Source organism: Myzus persicae, unplaced genomic scaffold (assembly GCF_001856785.1).
Source record: "Myzus persicae strain clone G006 unplaced genomic scaffold, MPER_G0061.0, whole genome shotgun sequence".
In the NCBI taxonomy this organism is placed as follows: Eukaryota; Metazoa; Arthropoda; class Insecta; order Hemiptera; family Aphididae; genus Myzus; species Myzus persicae.
In genome coordinates, this window is record NW_019100802.1 from 1,475,401 (window position 1) to 1,497,367 (window position 21,967).

Here is a 21,967-nt window from a genome sequence, read left to right on the forward strand (position 1 = left end):
AAAAACGATTGTGACTGATAGTGCCCAATTTTCTTATCATATAGTTTGCATGTGTTATCTATGATGATAATAGATTGTGATTAGATCATAATAATATTGATGTTTTATTGTTATGTAGTCCATAGTTGTCTGTATCTTGTAGTCAATTACTCAATTACTATTTACTAGTCTCCGATTTGTGTTAGTACTTTGTTTTTTAACATTGAATATTTATTACATTTTAAAATGTATTTTACTATTTAGTAATAAATTATTACGTTTGTCTAATTGTATTTAATTTACATTACCACATTAATTTCCTTCTCAACAATATTTTGTCATATTGTTGGAACTGATCATAGATGTAAATATTTCATGGATACGGTCATACGGCTTAGGATTAAGTCATTCGGGAAAATTTGAAGACGAACTATTATTATGTATTAAATGATTTGAACACTTTGTTATTGATTGTTGTACTTGCATGTATCTTACTAGGCCTATTACTTTAAAGAACACTTTTACTATCTATACATCAAATTCTTAAATAAGAGCCCAGTTAAATGTTTATCTGTGAGAAGTAAAGTCAAAGCTCTTAAAGTTATTTTGGAATTCAGTAAATTCCTTAATTTGTATGTCTGTGGCTAGTACAACTATTTCATTGTATATTCTCATTTAAAAATCCATACATTTATAATTGTATGTTATCTGAAAATTCTTTTTTCATATAATTCAGTGAGCGATGTTAAACTGACAATGGCTTTAATGGGTGATCAGTTTGACGTTGCTCAGAGGAAACCAGCGTATGTGCGTTTTCAAAACAACACCTGCTATAGCATCGAAGTAAATTGGATGAATTTTCACAATGAAGAACAAACCTACTGTATTTTAGCTCCAAATAAATTTTTAGATGTTAACACATTTTCTACACATTCATGGGTTTTTAGGTTTGCTAATATCCATATTTTCTTTGTAATCTGTATGAGTATAACTATTGTTTGGTATTTGTAGGGAATGTATATCAAAGAGTCATATGGTTGTTGCTGGAAGAGAAGTATTCATCGCAACACCTTGGGCTGAAGAACATAGGCGTCTTGAATTTAAACATCCTATCAATGTACCATTAAGAACAAGGGTTTTAATTGAAATGCCAGCTATGGACTTACGACAACTATGCTTGTTAAAATTAGCAAGTTTATTAAAAAATAAAGATGACATAATCATGTTGGAAATACCTACAACACTTCAAAAGGAATTAATAGAAATGATATCAAATAAAGAAGCTAGTAAAATTCAATTGACTAACTAATAGATTTTTTAAACTTTTTCATTTTACATTGTTTTATCAGAAATAAATATTGTATAAATTATTAAATAAAAATAATAGTTTTGGTAAGATAAAATTATATGAATAAAATGTTGATAGCACCTGTGTTCTATATAAGTCAGTAGTAATGAAATAATCTTTTTACCCATTTCTTTCCTCGAGAATCTTTGTGAGTGAATACCTGAGGGTGATATAATTTTTTTTGAATAGATCAATTTATAACTTATACAAATATAAGATGAAATAATTTTGAAACTAGATTGTGACTTTTGAGTATGATAAATCTGGCAACATTATCTTAAAACTTGATACTGTTATGCATGTGTTTATGATTTATTATACATTCTATGCAAATTCGATAGTTGTGTCAAAAAGGAAATATTATAGTTCCAACAGTAAGTAATAAAACTTATTTATCAACAATAAAAAATCGTTTTTATTCAACATATTTAATATCCAAATGAATAAATTAAGAGACCTAGTTCATGATGTATTCGAATTATTCTTTAATTGGATATGTGTAGTACGTCTTAAAAAAATATATATTGTTTCCATAATTTAATCATAATTTCTAATAAAAACATCAAAATGTATCATAAAAATCAATGTACAAAATATTAAACTGCAATGTAATTACTAGTTACAATTTGATTTAACTTCTTTTAATGTCCATGTACAATATTTAAATAATTAGTAAATTATTGACATTATGAGCACAAACATTTTATACATAATAAATGATTTGAGTTAATATTATTAATATTAATCTGATTATTTATACACACAAAAATTAATGCGAATACTTAAATTGATTTATAATACTAATTTCAACCAATTAATGTATCATCCAGCTCTTCAATTTTGGTGTCCATTTGAGTTGAAACTTTACGCAATACTTTATTTATAACATCATTTAGTGCTTCACGAGCACCAGTATCTAATAAATTCAAACAAGCCTAAAATAAAAGATAATAAAATAGTATATTAGTATATATTATTGTTATTTTTAATCCATAGCCAAATGTTATTTATAGACTCAAATTGTATGCACAATTGTTTACCTCCATTTCAGGTCCAGGCTGCATTTAAAATATACATGTTTTTACTAACAATAATTCTATTTTAACTTGTTTAAAAGCATTAATTATTTTTTTTAATGGACTGAGCATTGATAACTATGGCCATTAGCATTTAGGGGGAGTTCCGGTAAGTGTTAGGATCATGTGTTTGAGTGGGGCAAGGAGTGTGAAGGAACCTAGGTGATCACCCATCCTGGAGCTTGGGATTCGAGGCTATGCTTGTCCGCCAGACACATAAGTTGCTTGGCCACATCAGGCCTCAACCATTGGCTGATTTGATAACAACTTTAAGCTATTTTTAACTATTTTTATTTTGAGGCTAATAATATATTATTTTTAAAAATAAAAATAAAACATTTTATGGTAATCAATTAAAATTTATAGTCGCTCATGAAATTGTATTTACCTGCAATGTTGCATCGCCTTGTTGCAATTTAAGAACAGCAACCAGGGCTATTTCACTATTTGATTTGACATAACAATTTTTTTCTTTAGTTCCATTAACTAACATTGGTATGGTTGCCTTTTGAAATTCTGGAGATATAGTAACACCCGATTTCCCTAAATATGAACAAATATGTGCCACTAACTGCTTAACTTCATTACTGGACTGATTCATCAACTATAATTTATTATATAAAATAGTATAAGATATAAAATTATTATAAGTTTTTTTTTTACATACTCTAGTAAATGGACTTAAAAGTTGTGATGGTATTATTGAACCAATGTTCATTAAGTGTAAAAATAAATATCCACAACTTCGAACTCCATTCATCACAATAGAAATCTAAAAATTAAAAATGTGATCATTTAATATTGGAGTTATAAGTAATTAATTATTTGTTACTTTATCTGCTTGTAAATGACATAAAATTGTTTTTATAACTTTATCACTATACAATGAACTAAACACTGAATCTGGGGATTCTTTGAGGGCAACAAACAATGCTGAACTTCTACCATGCCTCAATATTGGATCTAGTGAAGGATCATCAACTGTTGGAAAATGTAAATTTGTATTAAATATGGAATAACATGAGAATAATGAAGTCGAATAAGCTATACTAACTCAAAATATGATCATTCAAAGCAACGTTTAATTGTTCAGGAGACAACCATTTACATAAAGCGCCGAGACAACCAGCAGTGCCACTTCTAATAGTATCTTCTGGGTTCCCTAGTCCTTCTCTTAAAGTCATAAATACAGTTCTTCGAACCTGATCTGACATTTTATCACCAGCTGGTGAAATAACACCACGTAAAGCTTGAAGCATTGTTTCTCTAAAGAGAAGAAATTAAAAAGAGCATAAACTAAAAGTAATTTGATATTGTGCATTATTGTTTTAATTACTTAATGGTTATATCCTCTGAATTTTTTACTCCAGAATGAAGGTCAACAAAAATTGTTTCCGTGCGAGAATGTACAACAATAAGATGACTTAGAGCGTTGGCTGCTTTAAGCCTAACTTGTCTATTTGGGTCTTGTAATGATTTCAAAAATGTTGTTTGCAACTGGGGTAGAAACTGTTTTAAATTACTTCCAGCCTTGGCTAGTAATAAAGCAACTGTTTCTAAAATTGCTGATTTTATGTTCCATGTGTAGCGTTCATTTAAAATACGAATGAGAGGTCCAGTCATATTCAATACAGGAGATGTTAATCCTTCCTTTGCAGCTACTTTAACAACTTCTCCCCAACCTTGAGCTGCTTGCTCTTTGATTTCTGGACTACCATTAAGAATCGCTTCTCTAAATATTGGTACAAATGGATCAGCCCCCTACAAATAAAACAGACATAAAAAGTTTAATTTTGGGTGAAACAAATGTAAAGCAAATCATAACCATTTATTAAAGGAATATACAAAAAACAAAATTATTTTGAATGAAAATAGTGTTTTCATCTCTAAAAGTATCATATTTACTCATTATACCATATCACACTATCTAACAAAAATATCTCAGAATCTAAAATACACAAGGAGTATTTACTTTGTACAATTAAAATAATTATAGGAAAAAAATTTAATGTGTAAATGTATAAGTATTTATATATTTTATTGTAAGGTTCTTTTATACATTTATTTTACTTTTTAAATACATATTTTAATAATGCATTGGTTAAAGCTTGAAACATCAGAGTAGATATAATATAATTTATCTATGCTATTAAACATTTTTATTTTTAGTTGTTCCTAACTATGCTGAAATAATTGTTAATATTATGGAAATGATAAAAATATTTAAAGAAATATAATATAACCTTATCAAAAATATACTTCCATAATCTATATGTTAAATTATTTTTATTTCTTTAATTATATTAATCGTACAAAGTAATTATCAAAAGTGTATAATATTAGATATGCTGGGATTTTCTGATATCGTGGGTAAAACTCAACTTCATTAATTAAATTAAATAACAATTTTTAGACCACAAAAATTATTATTTTTTGAAGCACTTTATTTCATTACAAACAAAATTTTTTTTTTAATAATATAGTCATTCAAAAAGATTTAGAATATCGCCTTTAAAAAAAATCATTAGCTTACTTTTGGTATGCAGAAACCTGGAAGATATTCTAAATGCTTGAAATCACTCATCACAAATTTTATAGCTTGACGTATTTCAAATACTAAGTGATTACTTTGTTTTGTATCAACAGACTATAATAAATATAAATAAATAAACAAATCACAAAGAACAAGATTGAAATAAATAAAATAATAAAATACTTTGCAAACAGCATTCAAAGCTTCCCAAGCTAATTGTAAATTTTTCTCATCTTGATCTTTAAATTGATAAATTATTCCATGTAAAAGTTTAGGAACATATGAACTATAATCTGCTTTTGTATGAGTGCAAAATACAGCTAATAATTGTAATGCTGATTGCTTTTGAGAAACATTTTCTGCTTGTGTGGCATTTAATAGTAAATCAACCATAGTTCCGGCATCATCACAAACTGCTAGTACAACAGCTTGACAATATACTAGTTCCTAATAAAATAATTTTGCAGGTAAATACAATACAACAATTAATAATAATAACTTTACCTCAGCCGCAGATTCAGTTTTAGATAAAGCTGTTAATAAGGCAGGTAATATTTTATGTAAATATTTATTAAGAGCTTCTCCAGCAACTGAAGCTAAAATTGATAAAGCTTTTGTATTAATAGGTGGTTGAGTCAACTGAGGTATTAAATATGGTAAAACCACTCTGGATTTAACTGCCATCACTTGGCGTAATCCATCTAAAGTTCTCTCTGCGATTTCTGAATCTGGGTTATTCTAAAATAAAAAATATTTGTTTATGAATACATTATCAATATTGACATAATAAGACTCGCTTCAGCCATTGTTATCCACCAATCCCTAGATATTTCCCATACTAGTTAATGTAAAAACCACTTTTTAAGACACTTAATTTTTCTTTAAGAAATCAGATTAGACTCTTTCAATTAGCACATTATGACAAATTACCATAGTAATTGAAAACATCCTTACTGAAGTACATAATCAAAATATCAAGCAAGCAAAAACAAACTCTTTCTTTTCAACCACACCAAAAGGTGAGAAAAATTATGTTTGAATTTTTATAATTTTATAATATACTAGCTGAATAACTTTGCTTTGGCCATGTGCCGCTTTTTTGCCGAAAATTCCTATATAGTATGTAAGCTATTTAGGTACATCTTGGTTTAAATATATTTCAGTTTTAGTGTACCTCGGTTCAAGGACTTAGCTTGTGAAATTATTCAACTTAGATGGGCAACCGCATGTCTCTGATTAGACTTCGCACTTGGTATATTTTACTTGGGAGGTTTAAACTAGTTTCATCTAAAAATAGTCTGAGTTTTCATCAAAATCAATCGAGAAGTTTTTGAGTATATGGGTAAGCTCGAGGCTATGTTAACGCGACAATTTGATGTATACTTTGAACCTAATCTATATAGAATAGAGTACTCACCTAACCAATGGTGACCATTTATATACAATTAAAAAAAAGTAGTGATTTCTACTATTACTATTATAAACTGTAACCATTGGCATAATAACAATAATTTCAAAATAAAAAAAGTTTCAACTTCCACCATGAATCTCAAAATCTTTGTTTGAGGACCTCTTTAAATGCAAATTTTAGAAAATCTTTTCTTAGTTGACATTCACATTATAAAACAAACTATGGACCAATTGTCATACTCATAGCTTTGGCAGATCCGTGTAGGAGACGATGGATCAATCACTCAGTCAGTACAAGTTGTTTAGTATATAGATATTATGTTAATGTTTAATAAACCTGTTTTACTTTAATTAATAAATAAACTCAATAATCTTATAATTGTATGACACATTGTCACTAAATAAATAAATAAACCTGTTTTTCTATACTAAATAAATAAACTTATTATTTTAACCACCTAGGATTTTTTACCAATTCCCCCATAAGACACTCTCTTTCTAGCTGGTTCCTTGAAGTTTGAGTCTTACTACATAATGCTTATTTATTTTACATACCAAATTATTTAACATGGATGGTAAAATATCATCTAATGCTCGATGTCCCACAGTTGAATGAAGGCTATCAAAGGTTTTAGCAGCAGCTTGTCTCACAGATGGTAAAGGATCTGCTAAAGCTCGACTAAATAATCAAATAAATGCAATTGATTTTCATAAACAGCGAATACTTTTAAAGTCTTATAAATAATTACCTGACGGTAGGAACTAAGCTATCTACGAAGGTCAATACCATATCTCTACTAGTAGATGCCATAATTTCTGACAATCCAATACAAACTCCTTGACGTTGATCAGCTTGTTCAGACTCAAGACCTTTTTCTAAAATTGGAATTATATCTGGTAGCACACGTTCTCCTAGTTTTCTTACTAGGTCTCCTAAAGTTCTTGCAGCTACTTGTCTTTTATCAAAACTAGTACTAGCTAAACATCCCAACAGTAGTGTAAATAATGTCGGCAATATTTCTCTTAAAGTACGTGGAGTGTTCGTGACAACTACTTTCCATACATGTAGCGCTGCTTGGCGAACCATTAATGCAACATCAGAACGACCCATATACAAACCAGCTAATACTCGGTTTCGTCTTTCTGCTCCCAAGGTGCCAATAATAGCCTTAAAAATGTAATTAAATTTTGTCAAGTATCAAGTTGTTTTTTAAAATAAAAACCAATAAATATAATGTCAGTATCCAATATAAAAACATTTTTTTTCATTATTTTTGATTTAAAAATTCACAAACCTTGTGAGAATGTTCTGTACCAAAATTATCGTCATCACTAGCAGTTTCTGTGCTCATTTTACCAGACACACCAGATATGCGATATAATAAATCACCAAGTAGTTGAACAGAACTGTAAAATAAAATATAAATATAAATAGATTTAACTGAGAAATAAATATAATAATTTTACCTAAATCTGATACGCCAATTGTCATCAAACAAACCACGTTCAAGTTCAGGTAAGAGTAATTGTATTGCAGATTCAGCATACATATTTACAATTCGTTGACCTGCTTTTAACGCAGTTTCCCGAACAAATTCATTTTCATCTGCTAAAGCCTAACATTAAAAATTACGTAGTATAATATATTATATTTATAATTTTATATCAAGTATGTAAGGTTTTTTCCGTCATGTAGCACTAAATTAATTGATGTATAATTAGATTTTAAGAGAATAATTATAGGGAAAAAGTTATACAATATGTTACTAACTCATTAAACAATAACATTAGTTCTTATAAATATATTTTTTAATTCAGATATAATATGAACATTGTTAATTATATATAATACATATAAAAAATATTAATAAAAACTATAGTCAATTACTTTTGTCACCTATTTCTCTTACATTGAGTAGATGAATATATAATGATGTAGGTTTTAGTTTTTTTTTATATACTTCTATTTTTTGAAGAATATTCAGCTAAGGTACAGTTTTCAAACTGCAACTAGTCATAGTGGCCAGCCGCAGCTCAGAAACTGTACTTTTAGCCACCCACTGCACAACAGTACAATTATAAGACAAGTAAGGAATTATTAACAACATATTTTCTTTTGTAGTTTAAATTATGAAAACTCTAAACATTATAAAAATACATTTTTTTTTCAATGTATAAATATATAAATACTCTGAAATAAAAAACTTTATATGTATGTTGTCAAAAAAGTGGTAAGTGGGTAATTCTCTGGTTACAAGCGGGTCACTGAAATGGACGGTAATCAATTTGAATTCAATGATATAATATCATTGTACACAAAAATGATACTGAGCGAGACGATTTGCAGTTCTAGGATATTTTATGTTACATTTGTATTGTTGCTATTATTATTGTAGCCAATAGGCTGAATTAATATTATTTGTACAAAATAATATACTTTAGAAGCTTCAAGTATCCACAAATAATATTTTTAAATCGCAACAAAATAACTTAAATTGTCATTCTTGATTATTAAGAGGACGTTATACCTGCAAGTGTTGTCCCCGTGTTACAAGTGCGTAACATATCAAATTTTAAGTTCAGCAGATCTTGTTTAGCTCAGTTAGCTTAAAAATTAGAGTGAATTTATTTCTTATTAAAATTAAAGGTAGGATTATTATGGAAGGTTTCTCATGGGCTTTTTATTATATTTTAATTTTAAAGATAGTTATGACTTTATGAGTATTTAAAATTTTTTGCATAACTTAAAATACTCATAACTCTCTTTAAAATTAAAATATAATAAAAAGCCCAAGAGAATCTCTCTGTAAAAAACCTTACCTTTAATTTTAATAAAAGGTCAAATCACTCTAATTTTTAAGCTAACTGAACCAAAAGTGATCTGCTGAAGGTAAAATTTGATATGTTAAGCTCTTATAAGACGGAGACAACACATGCGGGTATAACGTCCTCTTAAATATGTAATTTTATCAAAATTTGAACCTAAGAAACTACAAAAAAAATTGTGCCTATATACTTTTAATATTTTTCAACTGCTGTTGTAACAATATATCAGGAACCCTGGATTAAGTTTTCAAGGTTTTTGACTCAAAAAATAAAATTTTATTGACATTTGTAGAGAAAAAATTTAAAACTGAAAATCTCAGTTAACAGCTTAAAAAGTCAAAATATTTAAAAAAAATTATAAATTATAGAAATGATAAAATAAACATTTGGTGTTAGTTTCAAGTGCCTGCAATTATTTATTTTTGAACCAAACAAAATAGGGAAATCATTCCATGAAAAAACTAGTGAACATCCAATAATGTAAGAATTTTAATTTCAAACACTCATAAAAATTTAATTTGACTTCCCAGTAAACATATTCTCTTTTTTGATAAAGGTAAATTCAATTTTTACAAATTTCGTCAAAATTCTAAGTTCAAATGCTCATACAAAATTACTGTGGATTTATGATCAAATTTTTTTTAATTTTCGCTAACAAAAACTTACAGGGAACCTTGTATTAAATTTTCAAGTTTTTGGACCAAACCAAAATTGTTTTATCGACAAAAATTTAAAAAAAAAAACTCTTAACAATTAAAAACTTCATATGCCTATAAATAGCTCAAAATGAGCCAAAATATTTTGAAAATTTAATGGTGTATAGAAAATACTAACATAGACTTTCAGTAAACATTCCATGTATCTAGGGTCATTTAGGGTCTAACCTAACCAAAATTGATTTTGAGTAAAAATTACTATTTTTCCTTAATATTTATTTTTTCTTGGTGCTTTTAAAAACTTCTGGGAATTTTAAATTTAGAACTCTTGAATGTACCAACTAGATTTACTGTCCCCTCGGAAAAAATACTCAAGTTGAAAATTGAAGCATTATTTTGACTGCTTATCATGTACATAGATAAAAATAAAATAAACACACATCATTTTAAAAACAATGCATTCGTCACTCAGCAGAGAATCTACAATTATAGCAACACAAAATAACGAAAATTTGATTTTTTCTTCAAAATATAGTATTGTAATGACCTCCAATAATAATATAAAGAAAAATATATTTAACAAGGTCAATTAATACAGAAATAATGAGTATTTTACGTTTAAAAAAAACCACACTGTATAATTATTCTACCTATTATTTTTGAGAACAAAAAAATTTGTTGATAAAATTGTTTTTTTAATGTAACTTACTTTTAAAATAGGTGTAATGATTTGATTTATGTAAGGAATGAAATCATCATTAAATACACCTGGCATATATATGAACATCATGATATAACCATCTTTAACTTGAGGGGCTATATCTGTACGTTCTGCAGTTGCAATAATTTCTATATACAAAAAAAATTAATTAATACCTAAAAATCATAAATTATTAAAAATAAATTTTAACTAGTATACATATTTAGTTTTATAACATGCCTGGCATCAAACTGTGTAACTTATTTACACCAAGTCCACCAACAACTTCACTCAGACCTTGGGCAGCACCTGATCTATCTACTGAACTGGCTTCTGATGTAAGAGTTTGCATTAACCAGGGTAATAAATCCTGGAAACTAGTTTCACCCATTCCTCGAACCATGGCCCCAAGAGCACGAGCAGAAACTGTTCGAACTTCTGGAACTGGGTCTAATAATGAATTTTTCAGTCCTGGTATAATATTTGGCAAGTATGGTGTCAAATCTTTTTGATCAGTCAAAGAATACATATTTCCAATTATTTGAGCAGCCATTTTTCTTGTTTCTGTTGAGCGATCTATAAATGCCCGTTGTACCACAGGCATAATTAATGCAAGTGATGGAGCATCAATAAAATGAACAAATTTAGTGTTTAACAAAATTTGTAAACAAGGAGCAGTCTTATTTGATGGATTCTGAAGAGCTTCAAGAAGAACGGGAACAATAGCTACAAACAAGTTTTTTAATTAATTAGGTTTGAATGATATATCATATGAATGTATCAGAAAATTACCTTGAATTTCTGGATTTCGTATAACTGAACCAATGACTTTTAAAGCTTGGGCTCCAGCTTCTTGAACACTTATATGAGAGTCACTTAAAACCTCTATTAATTTTGGTACAATACTAGGCAAACATGATGATAGTTGTTTTGGCGCACAGTATGCCATTGCTCCTAATAATTCTATCGAACCTAATAATCAAATAATAAAATTAGATTTGTTAAAAACAAACAAATAAATGTATTCTTACCAGTTTTTGTTCTCCATGAATCGCCTTCCAATGCATTCAATAATGATGGTAAGATTAGCTTTACACCATGAGCTGATAACTTGCTCATTATTGCTTTTGAGCAATCATAAGTGGCTGTCCGTACATACTCACTGTTGTCTCCGAAACATGATAGCAAATGTGGTAAAACGTGAACAATATATGGTTCAAACAATCGACCTAATGTTGAGCACAACATTTCAAATGCAAATAATGCACCTTCACGCTTCTTATAATTTTTCTTATCTTGAATAGCTTCAGTTAAAGTACTCATAATATCATACTGTTTTAAACTTAGAATACCAAGACCTTTTATGACACCTGCAATTCCATGAGCAGCACCCTTGCGTTCTCCAAATGATGCTGAATTGAAAAGGCGGGTTAAAAGTTTCTTTAATATAGCAGATGCATCATCTTTGACTAATGGCATAAGAGGTGATAAACAATTAGCTACTGCCTCTTGAACTTCTTGAGATGGAGTAGATAATGCTTCAAGTAATCTGTTAGTAATAGGTTTTAATTTGGGATCATCAGAATCTAAATGTCTTGCTAAACTTCCCATGCATACAACGACACCTAACCGGACATTATCAAAACTTTCTGAAGAAGTTGCTTTTTTTAAAAACTTCTCAAATATATTCATTAAACGATCAACATTATTTTTTCCATGTAAATTTACAGCAGCTACTGCGGCTTTAAGCATATGCTCTCTTACAACATCATTTCTATCATCTAAACTCGTAGAAACAAAAAAGTTTACTAATTGTATCACCATATCATCACTTAATAATATTGACAACTGTTCCAATGCCATAGCTACACCAACTCGACCTTGCCAATCATCCAATTCTATATTATCTTCTGGTTTCTAAAACAGAAATGTTAAGTTGAACAGTTTAAATTCAAAAAATTATTTAATATGTTATTTAAAAAAATTCAACTATAAAAAATACATGTTTTATCATTGATATATATATTTTTTTAATTTTGACAGCTCTATGAATTGTTTACCTTGAATTGTAATACAATATTAATAATTACATTAAAACTCATTTAAGGCACAGATTATATGAAATATGGTTTGAGGACTAAGGTTCATTAGTAAAGCAACTTAACTTTAAATATATCTACATCAATAACATTGCAATTGAAAAACATACTAAACAATTTTAAAACCTCATTGAGAAATAATATAATACACTGTTTGAAGACATTTTAACCATCAAGTTTATTTGTGTGAGATTGGTATGTAAACTTTAAGTTGTGGTTTTCGATTACATCTAAGAAAATTTGTCCCTACTGTATTTTGACTTGCAGCCTAAATTTACATGTTTGGCATTGGAATTGTCTCTGATGGTAAGGAGTATTATACCATTTGCGTTCCAAAAGAGTATTTATAAGGGAGGTTTTGGGTTTAGCATAAGTTGACATTATTATAAATTTTTATTTTAAGTTCTGAGAAAGTTTTCTCCAACGCATTATCTTTAGTACTATAATTTCTGTTCCCGGGTTGTATGGCCAGGCATACAATTTTGACGACTTTTTGCAAGCAATACAAAAGAAATTCATGCATTCCCAGTTGCAATATTAAACACCTTATGGTTTGTTTCATACACAACTTTTCAGCTCTAGTGTCTCCATCATAAGGACTATACTAGCTATTATTAGGCTGATGCTATTTTTTACCCTTAGATCAAAATGTAACATAACAAAATGGATTGTACAAATAATATTCGGAAAAATAAAAATTTAATTTTTGGTTTAATAGGGATTTATTGATTTTCAAAATCATTATCACACCTTCCTACAAGACCTTATGTATAAAATTTAAAACTTACCATAATTTTACTGTTATACAAAGTGAGTAATTTTTTTAATGCAATATTTGTAGCATTTATAGGAGAGTCTTTTAAAAGTGAAAAAAGAGCAGTAGCTACTGCCTTTTGTACATCAGCAACTGGATGAACTACGTCTTCCAATAAGTTTTCTAGAAGTCCATTAACTTTTATTTCCAGTTTTGAAGATTCCCATAACTCATTTGCTAATTCCCTAGTAGCAAAAACAAATAAAAACAAATTTACAATCAGGAAACATTTATTGATATACATTTTTTTTTTTAATTTTTCTAAAACTAATAACCATACCTATTTTCTTCATAAATGTCAAATTTAGTAATCCATATTCTTTTAGTTATTCTTAATATGATTTGATTATCTTTTTTGGATGTTGGAAAAGCATCAACCACTTTCTGTAATGCTTTAATAGCGGTATATCTTACATTTCGAGATGGATTTTGAAGTGCTGATAGTAAACATAAAATTTCATCACGGCTAGCTGGATCACATTTCTCGTCAGTAGAACAACTATCAGCGACTGATAGAAATGCTAAAACAGCTTTATCTTGAAGACTGCCTGTTGTACGACTTATTATTTCAGATAATAGTTGAAACATTTCAATACGTGGTAAAAATTTGGGTCGTTGAAGATCTGAATTGCTTTTTGCTTTTGAAGTTGCTTTGGGACGAACAGCTGATTGATTTTTTATTAATAATAAACAATCATAAACCAACTCATGATCAAAAGGTAAATCCAACATAACAGCTCTGATCAATGTGAATGAATAACAAAATGATGGAGACGTAAATTGCTGTCCCTCTTTTTTACTTAAATCACAAAACAAATTAACGAGCCTCATTGTTGCTTTTTCTAACAAACATATTAAAAAAAATTAGTAAAGGTATCACTAAAATTAATTTAAATACATTCAACATACCTATATTTTCTATCAACCAAGCATCTTCAATTATACATTTTGGCTTTAACTTTCTAAGAGTATAATAAGCTATGGCATTAATATGAGAATCTGATAATTTAATGCGATCATTATTAACTTTGGATCCAACTTTGGCTTTTTTTGTTTCATCAGCATGAAAAGCACAAAATGCTAAATCTACGAATAACTGTTTAAGATGTGGTGCAGCTATGATAGATTGTAAATTTGAGATAATTCCTGGTATCAAATATCTCAATGACTGAGAAACTAAGAGTGAATTTCCAGCGATAACTCCTTTCATCATTGAAACCAAAGTCAATATTTCGTCATTCATCTACAAAATAAAATACATACTATGAATAACTACAGAGACAGATTTAATTATTGGCCAAGTCAAACATGTCCAACTGAAAACAAGCTGACAAAAAAATAATATTACATACAATATACACAATTGGAATTTACCTAATTATAAACTTTATCCATATCTTATTGATTGAGAATACTTATATTATTCAATCGACGTTTTCCGTGAATGTCCCAATATAATAATATATACATTCAAAATTGTAAAAATTATTTGATACGATAAATTTAAGGAATCATAAAATTGTTAAATCTATTTTTTTAAGTATATTTCCATATATGAACGAAATATAACAAATTGTGAATTTGATAATATTGTATTATTGAAAAAAAAAATTAATCTAGTATACAACTCTGTAGATTTAAAAAATGATTGTGCTAGAGAATCAACGAGAAAACTTATGTGGACTAGAGCTATTGGCTATTAATAAGAAAATTGCTATACCAGTGAATATTGTAAATAGATTCACAAAAATAAAATTGGATTTTGTTTGAATTACTTTAATTTATATTTTGTTTTACATCCAATATTAAGTTTTAGGTAAACATCACAAATAACAATTAAACAATTTAATATAACAATATCATAAATACTGTAAGAAATTTAAAATAAATAAATACATGTCATGATAAATGTACTTAATGTATAATCGTGAAGGTAGAATTGTAGAAACTATTCAGGTATAACAAAATTAGTTCACCCCTCTCAGAATAAAAATAGAATAGGTATATTACAATGCAAATTAAGTGGTATGAAAAAATGTTAAATTGCCATTTTTGTTCAATTGTTATTCATCATTGGTTATTGTAATATTACAAAGTAGAGATAAATTATTATTATATGCAAAAAATATAAATACTTACACTTCTCAATTTATTTCTGATCGTTGCTTCTTTTTCTAACTCTAAAGCTATAGCTTCTTTTTGTTTAGCTGAAAGTTCTGGTTTTTTAATTTTTCCTTCTTTAATTTTTTTCGCTTCAATTTCTTTTCTCAACATAATTTCTTCTTGTTGTTCTTTATATGAGTAAGCTTTACTTTCTCTTTTCATATTTTTAAGGTTCATAATATTTTCATTTTCTTTCCTGTGAATCAAATATTATTATATTTTAAGTCGAATTAAGTACAATTGGATAACACTCTAAATAACATTACTCGGCTAAAATTGATTTATCGAACAATTCTCCTTCTGGATACAAATATATGTTATACTCGATCTCAGTTACACAAATATATTTATCATTTTCTTCTAATTGTTGTTTAACTTTATCGATAACTGCAGGTATTACTGTATCTCCATTCATTCTGGTCACAGTACTTAAAACATTTTCCATACACTAATAACACATTTTAATTAGGACAACATACACTTAATTAAATATCAAGATTTACAGCATAATCATTCTTAATTAATTTAGAAATTTCAATATTTCAATATAATAATAATATACATTATTTTCTAACCAATTTAAATGCACATATTTAAGTAATCTGATAAAATACTGAAGATCCCTAACAAAAATTGTATGGTTACAAATGTATTGATATCATAATTAACAAAGTCAGGCTTATTTAACTTTTAAATGGCTTTTTTAAAAATGTACTTACTTTGGTGGGTATATAATCATCTATAAGAAGTTTTATGAGTTTTTTTTCATACAATCTGATGAAAACTGATGGTTTTAGTTGGAAACGATTAACTATTTTTATCCATAGATTTGGAGCATATGATTCTATAAATTATAAATAAATATAAAATTAATTTAATGTATTTATTTAAAAAGCATTTACTATCAAACGGAAAAGTTTTTTTATACCAATTAATGGATGATGTGAAGGTTTCAATGATTCAAAAGCCAAGATTTTTTGTTCTTCTTCTAAAATATTACTGTTATGGCATAATATGAGAATTGTTTCTACCAAGTGTTTAGGATTAATTTCTAAATCATTCTAATTTAAATTAAAAAAAAAATCAATATAGTTAATAACTATTCAGTAATTAGTGATTAATTATAAACATATAAATGGAATAAATAAGTATATACATTGGATTCCAAAAATTGTGAAGTTGCATTCAGCAGTGAAGCAGCTAATTTAGACCCTCCAGGCAATGACACAGCTTTTAAAACATTTGTCTTAGAGTGTATACGGACCGATGATTTAATTGACAGAAGACTCACAATTATTGATTTAAAATATGGTTCAATGGGACCATTAATTTGATCATACTTCATATCTAACACTAGCAAACTGAACATGCATATTTTATTCAACACTAAATTTAAAACAAATTAATCAATAATTATCTTCTTTAAATTTAATGGTATTACAAGTAAATAATATAGAAAACATACCATCATCTGAAAACTGAAATAACAATTTTTCACTCAAAAATAATGCTTTATCTGAATTGAGGACCACATTCCATAATGAAGTAAACCCAATTTCATTGTTAAGTGTTGGGTTTTTTTTTATGATAAGTAATAACAAATATGCGGCATATAATGCTTCTGTCACAATTGGAACCTACATAAAATATAAAATTCAATGAATGCATACATTTACATGGAAAATATTTCGCTTACAATTACCTAAACTATAAAAGAATATTTTATTTTATTAGATTAAAATAATGAATAATTTTACATACTTGAGAAGATTGAGAACATTTTTCAACACATTTCAATAATAATGGTATGACATCAACTGCACATGTTGAGTATTCATTATTGAAAATATTTGTCATACAATCCATGTACGATAATTTTACAGATAATACAGACGATTTTTTATCATACCCTTTCTAAATAATTATATAATTAATTCATAAAATTGTTCATATTTTTTTTTTAAAGTAATAAAAAAATAATTACAATAAACCACATAATTAATGCTTTGGGAATTCTTTTTTTTAAATTTGAGCTCCACAAAGTTAACATTTGGATGGCATGTACCAACGTTTTTTCATGCATTTCGTTATCTAATACTTTGATGAATTGGTCAATGGCTAACTCTGCTAATTGCTGAGAATCGTCATCGTTAGTCACTGTATTAAAACTAAAATTTCCTATTGCCTGAAAATGAATAATACTTTAGTATTTTATAAACATGATTGATTTTGTAAAAAAAAAAATACTGAAATTAATAATATATCTAACATTAATAATCATGCTGTAAAATAATAAATTTATATATTTTTGTTTAATTATTACTTGTAGAATATTAATTTTTTGTTCGGATGTACTCAATTTTCCTTCAGAACCATGATAAATATTGAACAAAAATTTCAATATATTAGAAACCACAGTTGCATCACTACATTTTAAAGCCAATTGCTTACATAAATCAGTAGACTCGATTCTAGCTCTTTCATTTTGAGAATAAATATTAGCTAAAATTAAAAATAAATAGATCACAAGAGAAAAAATAAATCTTAAATAAGTAGTTTATACCAGAAAATCCTTTAGTTATTTCTACAGCATAAGCACTTAAATCTAACTTTGTGCTAGAAATAACTGTTGCAATGCACTCCAATATTACTTCAGGATTACGAAGCATTGATTTTAAAATGGGAGGCAACAATTTTGATTTGAACTCATCACATGAAACTAAGTTAACAGTAAAAGAACATTGTCGTATAAATTCTTGCTCTGGTCGTGTTTTGCAAGCAATGCCTTCTTTTATAAATACCTCCAAAAATGGTTCCTTAAAATTAAAAAAAGTTAATACCAATATGTTACATTATTACATATTTAAGAATACCTTATATTTGTTAGCAAGATTCATATTAATTAATGCCATTGATTTAAGTAAATATGATTCAATGACCAGTAAGTAAGGTTTTGATTCGACTTCTTTTAAACATTCTCCATAATATTCTAATGTACCTTTATCATGTATCCAAATATCGTTGATTGCATTAAATGATTTTATACATAATCTAAATATTAAATAAAATACAATATTTGACAATTATATACAGTAAAACATTACTTACTGTTTATTTTTTGATATTGAAACTAAATGTATTAGTATAGCTTGAAGTTGAATAAGCTGTTTCAATTCAATTGCATGTGAAGTGTTATAATCTTTGAATGCTACTTTGAAAATAATGTTTATAACTTGCAACATAAAGAAAGCTGATTTTGCCAAATTATTCCTATAAGATAATCAATACTTAAAATAGAGTCTATAATTAATCATTAAAATTAATTATTTACTGTTTTAAGTTACTTAAAATTGATCTCACTAAATTTAATAAAAACTTACCTTGCTATTTTGAGGAGTTATCATCATTGATGAATAACAACCCTTATATTGTGTAAATGATAATCTTATATTAGACATTTAAATTACATAATACTTACGATATATTTAAATGAGGAAATGTATTGACATAATCAGCTAATATCGGAGTAAAATTTATTAGACATGCTTCTGGTTTTGAAACCATCAGTACTTTGACAAAATCTTTGACATATGCCTGTGATTTTAGGTCTTGATAACGACTAAAAACAATTGGAAAAACATCACCAATACTATTCAATACCTCATTAGAAATATCTGAAATTGTGTATAATTAATTTAATTTGAACAAATAATAACTGCAGCGTTTGTGTGTGATTACGACAACTACAAGTCCCACACATAACAATATTAATATTAATATATTTACTAGATTTAACAGCATTTGTAACATTTTTAAAAACAAGTTTTCGTTCTTTAATGCTGGATGACAAGACTTTCAAATGAAAGTCCGAAAATTGTTTAGTATTCTATAAAACAAATATTATAAAATTATAATATATATTTTCACACATAATTCTCAATCAATTATAAACTTACTCCTTTCTGATCAGACATGGTAGAATTGTGTCAACTTGAAATTTAAATTTAAATTACAAATAACATGTTAACTTTCGATTCGTAATTCGCATATGACAAGTAAACGAAAGATATTAAGCCGAATACAACTGTCGACAGCATTCGGCTGATGTGCGTTTTCATGGTTATGAACTTCGGTGTGAAATTCAAAATGATAAAACACCGATTATTCAGAACATAGTAACGGTTGTGATAACATCGAAACGGCGTAGTGAGCACATTTAACGGATTAAGATAGTATCTATTACTAAAAAATATAAAAATAAGAATAAAATATATATTTATCTGTGATAAAGTTTTATATTATTATAGATATTATTTATGTCTATGAATTGTAATATTTAGAGATGGAGAATTTACCCAAAAAAAAATATCGGTTAACGTACAGGTAAATTTAACGGTAAATTTACCAATAATGTGGTAAAAATGGTAAAATAGTTACATCTTGGAGCCATTGTTATTTTTAACTATTATAAATTAGTAAATACGATTTGTATTAGATACTAATGTCGTATATCTACTTGTTAAATCAAGTTCTTTCTAATAATAACAATAATCAACAAAAAATTAAAAAAATTAATCGAAAATATCTATTGTTCTGTATTAGACATTAATAATTAGGAAGTACATTTTATGAAATACTAATATTTAATTATTGATATTACAATTAATAAATAATTTAAATTCAACTAAACTATCAAAATTTGCATAGCCTTTATTTCTTTTTAAGTCAAAACATTTATATTTAGACATAACTTTGGTATTAATAATTGTATAATATTATCAATGTCACATAATCTGCCTTTTTGGTATATCGTATATGCCTATAAAAATGTTTCCTAATTACCTACTGATATTTAATGTTCTAACTCCTAATATAATATAGTAAGGGTGGCAGAATTTTGATACTTTAACAAAATATATAAACAGTAACAAGTACCTATATCAATATTAAAAATGACAATAACACAGTAAGTTTCTTTTTCGATTTACCTACTTTGGTCCAACCTAGATACTTAACCTAGCTGCTTATTATAATAAAAAACAAAACAAATAATAATTATTTTATACCTTAATAAAACAAATATTCAGTATAGGCGTTTTTGATTTAATTTGATTAGAGGGGCCACATAACATTTGTTTTGGTAAAAAATAATTTACCAGTAAAAAAAAAATTGGTAAAATTTACGGTAAATTTTTTAAGTTACTTATGTTACACTAAATTAAAAGTTATAAATTATAATAAATGGATTTGGGAAAACCAATTTCCAGTTATAAATTATTAGAATTTTTTGTTCATCATTAACCCAAAGTAGGTACTTTTTTACCTACGTTAGCCGTGAGGTACCAAAATTTCAATAATATATATTATATAGGTACTATATACATTTAAAATACGAGTACCTATACATGTTAATATGTTACCTACTTGAGATTAAAAATTTTGTAAAAACAAAATTCCTATTTCAAATATATGTGGCATTTAAACATTATTTTTTTTAAAAATATAAAATATTTAGTAACAGAATCACTCTTACTGTTTCTTATAAAAGATTTAATCTTCTTTAATTAGCACATATCATATATATGATGTGGTTCTTAGCCTTTTGTAGAACACGGACCCCCGATGATAGATTTTTGGAAATTGCGGAACCTCTACCAATTTTTTGTCAAATACCTTTTTTTTACAAAACATCTCATGTTATCATAACCAAAATTTTAATAACTATTTTACATTTCAAATTATAGAAGTAGACATAACAAAATATACACATTTATATTTATTTTTATTAAAGTTATAAACTTTTATTCATTCTTCTCAACAACTGTTCTTTAAATGTCCTGATAAACCATCAATTAATTTTGTTATTGTATCATTTAAGCTATTTGCAGCTTCTTCGCCAATCATTGCAGAAACCACTGCAGCTTTCGCAGCAGGAAATATCAAATCTAATACCTAATAAGTAATAAGTAAAGAAAATGCTAAAGATGCTTTTACGGAGCTTTTATTTGTACAATCAGTTGCAGTTCTTTTGATAAATTTGATGTTTTTTCTTAATTCTTATTCTTTATTTTTAAAAAAATCAAAAATATTGTAATAATGGCTAATGCACTCATGTCGCATGTTGACTAATGTTAGGTGTAAAAGCTGCCGCGGACCGGGACATGAGTAAATAACTATACCTATAATGAATAAATACCCACTTAAAATTAACAAAATGTCTTAAAAATTAAAATGAATACTCAAAAAGGCCAAAACTGAAAAAAATGTAAAATAAAAGTGTACGTTTTCAATTATGTGATGTATGAAACGGATTTTGAAATTGAAAAGCATGGCCTAGGGGCTAGGACTTCCCAAAAATAATGT

At 27.2% G+C, this 21,967-nt stretch overlaps 2 protein-coding genes across 4 annotated transcripts; one reads left to right on the top strand and one right to left on the bottom strand.

Annotated features, from left to right (window-relative positions):
• The first annotated feature begins 79 nt into the window (after nt 1–79).
• Nucleotides 80–1,566, top strand: LOC111043099 (protein Vhl). 2 transcript variants are annotated; one of them, XM_022327924.1, is made up of 3 exons: nt 80–180; nt 716–926; nt 991–1,566. In XM_022327924.1, exons 2-3 carry the CDS (start codon nt 736–738, stop codon nt 1,286–1,288), a joined length of 489 nt encoding a protein of 162 aa, XP_022183616.1. In that variant the 5' UTR covers nt 80–180; nt 716–735; the 3' UTR covers nt 1,289–1,566. The 2 variants fall into 2 exon arrangements, with proteins under 2 accessions (XP_022183616.1, XP_022183615.1); XM_022327923.1 differs by having other exon boundaries at nt 97–419.
• Nucleotides 1,567–1,736: 170 nt separating this feature from the next.
• Nucleotides 1,737–19,713, bottom strand: LOC111043097 (eIF-2-alpha kinase activator GCN1). 2 transcript variants are annotated; one of them, XM_022327918.1, is made up of 36 exons: nt 19,561–19,713; nt 19,391–19,490; nt 19,083–19,278; nt 18,713–18,874; nt 18,478–18,655; nt 18,168–18,420; nt 17,928–18,106; nt 17,589–17,789; nt 17,366–17,518; nt 17,070–17,241; nt 16,761–16,990; nt 16,533–16,665; nt 16,324–16,448; nt 15,871–16,052; nt 15,581–15,800; nt 14,351–14,684; nt 13,722–14,283; nt 13,416–13,626; nt 11,560–12,445; nt 11,321–11,500; nt 10,769–11,254; nt 10,538–10,677; nt 7,814–7,962; nt 7,642–7,753; nt 7,096–7,514; nt 6,902–7,025; nt 5,441–5,674; nt 5,120–5,383; nt 4,937–5,050; nt 3,740–4,164; nt 3,458–3,669; nt 3,236–3,384; nt 3,071–3,175; nt 2,792–3,007; nt 2,368–2,385; nt 1,737–2,262 (listed from the first exon to the last, which is right to left on the bottom strand). In XM_022327918.1, the coding sequence occupies exons 1-36, from the start codon at nt 19,576–19,578 to the stop codon at nt 2,134–2,136; spliced, it is 7,971 nt and encodes a 2,656-aa protein (XP_022183610.1). In that variant the 5' UTR covers nt 19,579–19,713; the 3' UTR covers nt 1,737–2,133. The 2 variants fall into 2 exon arrangements, with proteins under 2 accessions (XP_022183610.1, XP_022183611.1); XM_022327919.1 differs by lacking the exon at nt 2,368–2,385.
• Nucleotides 19,714–21,967: the final 2,254 nt, after the last annotated feature.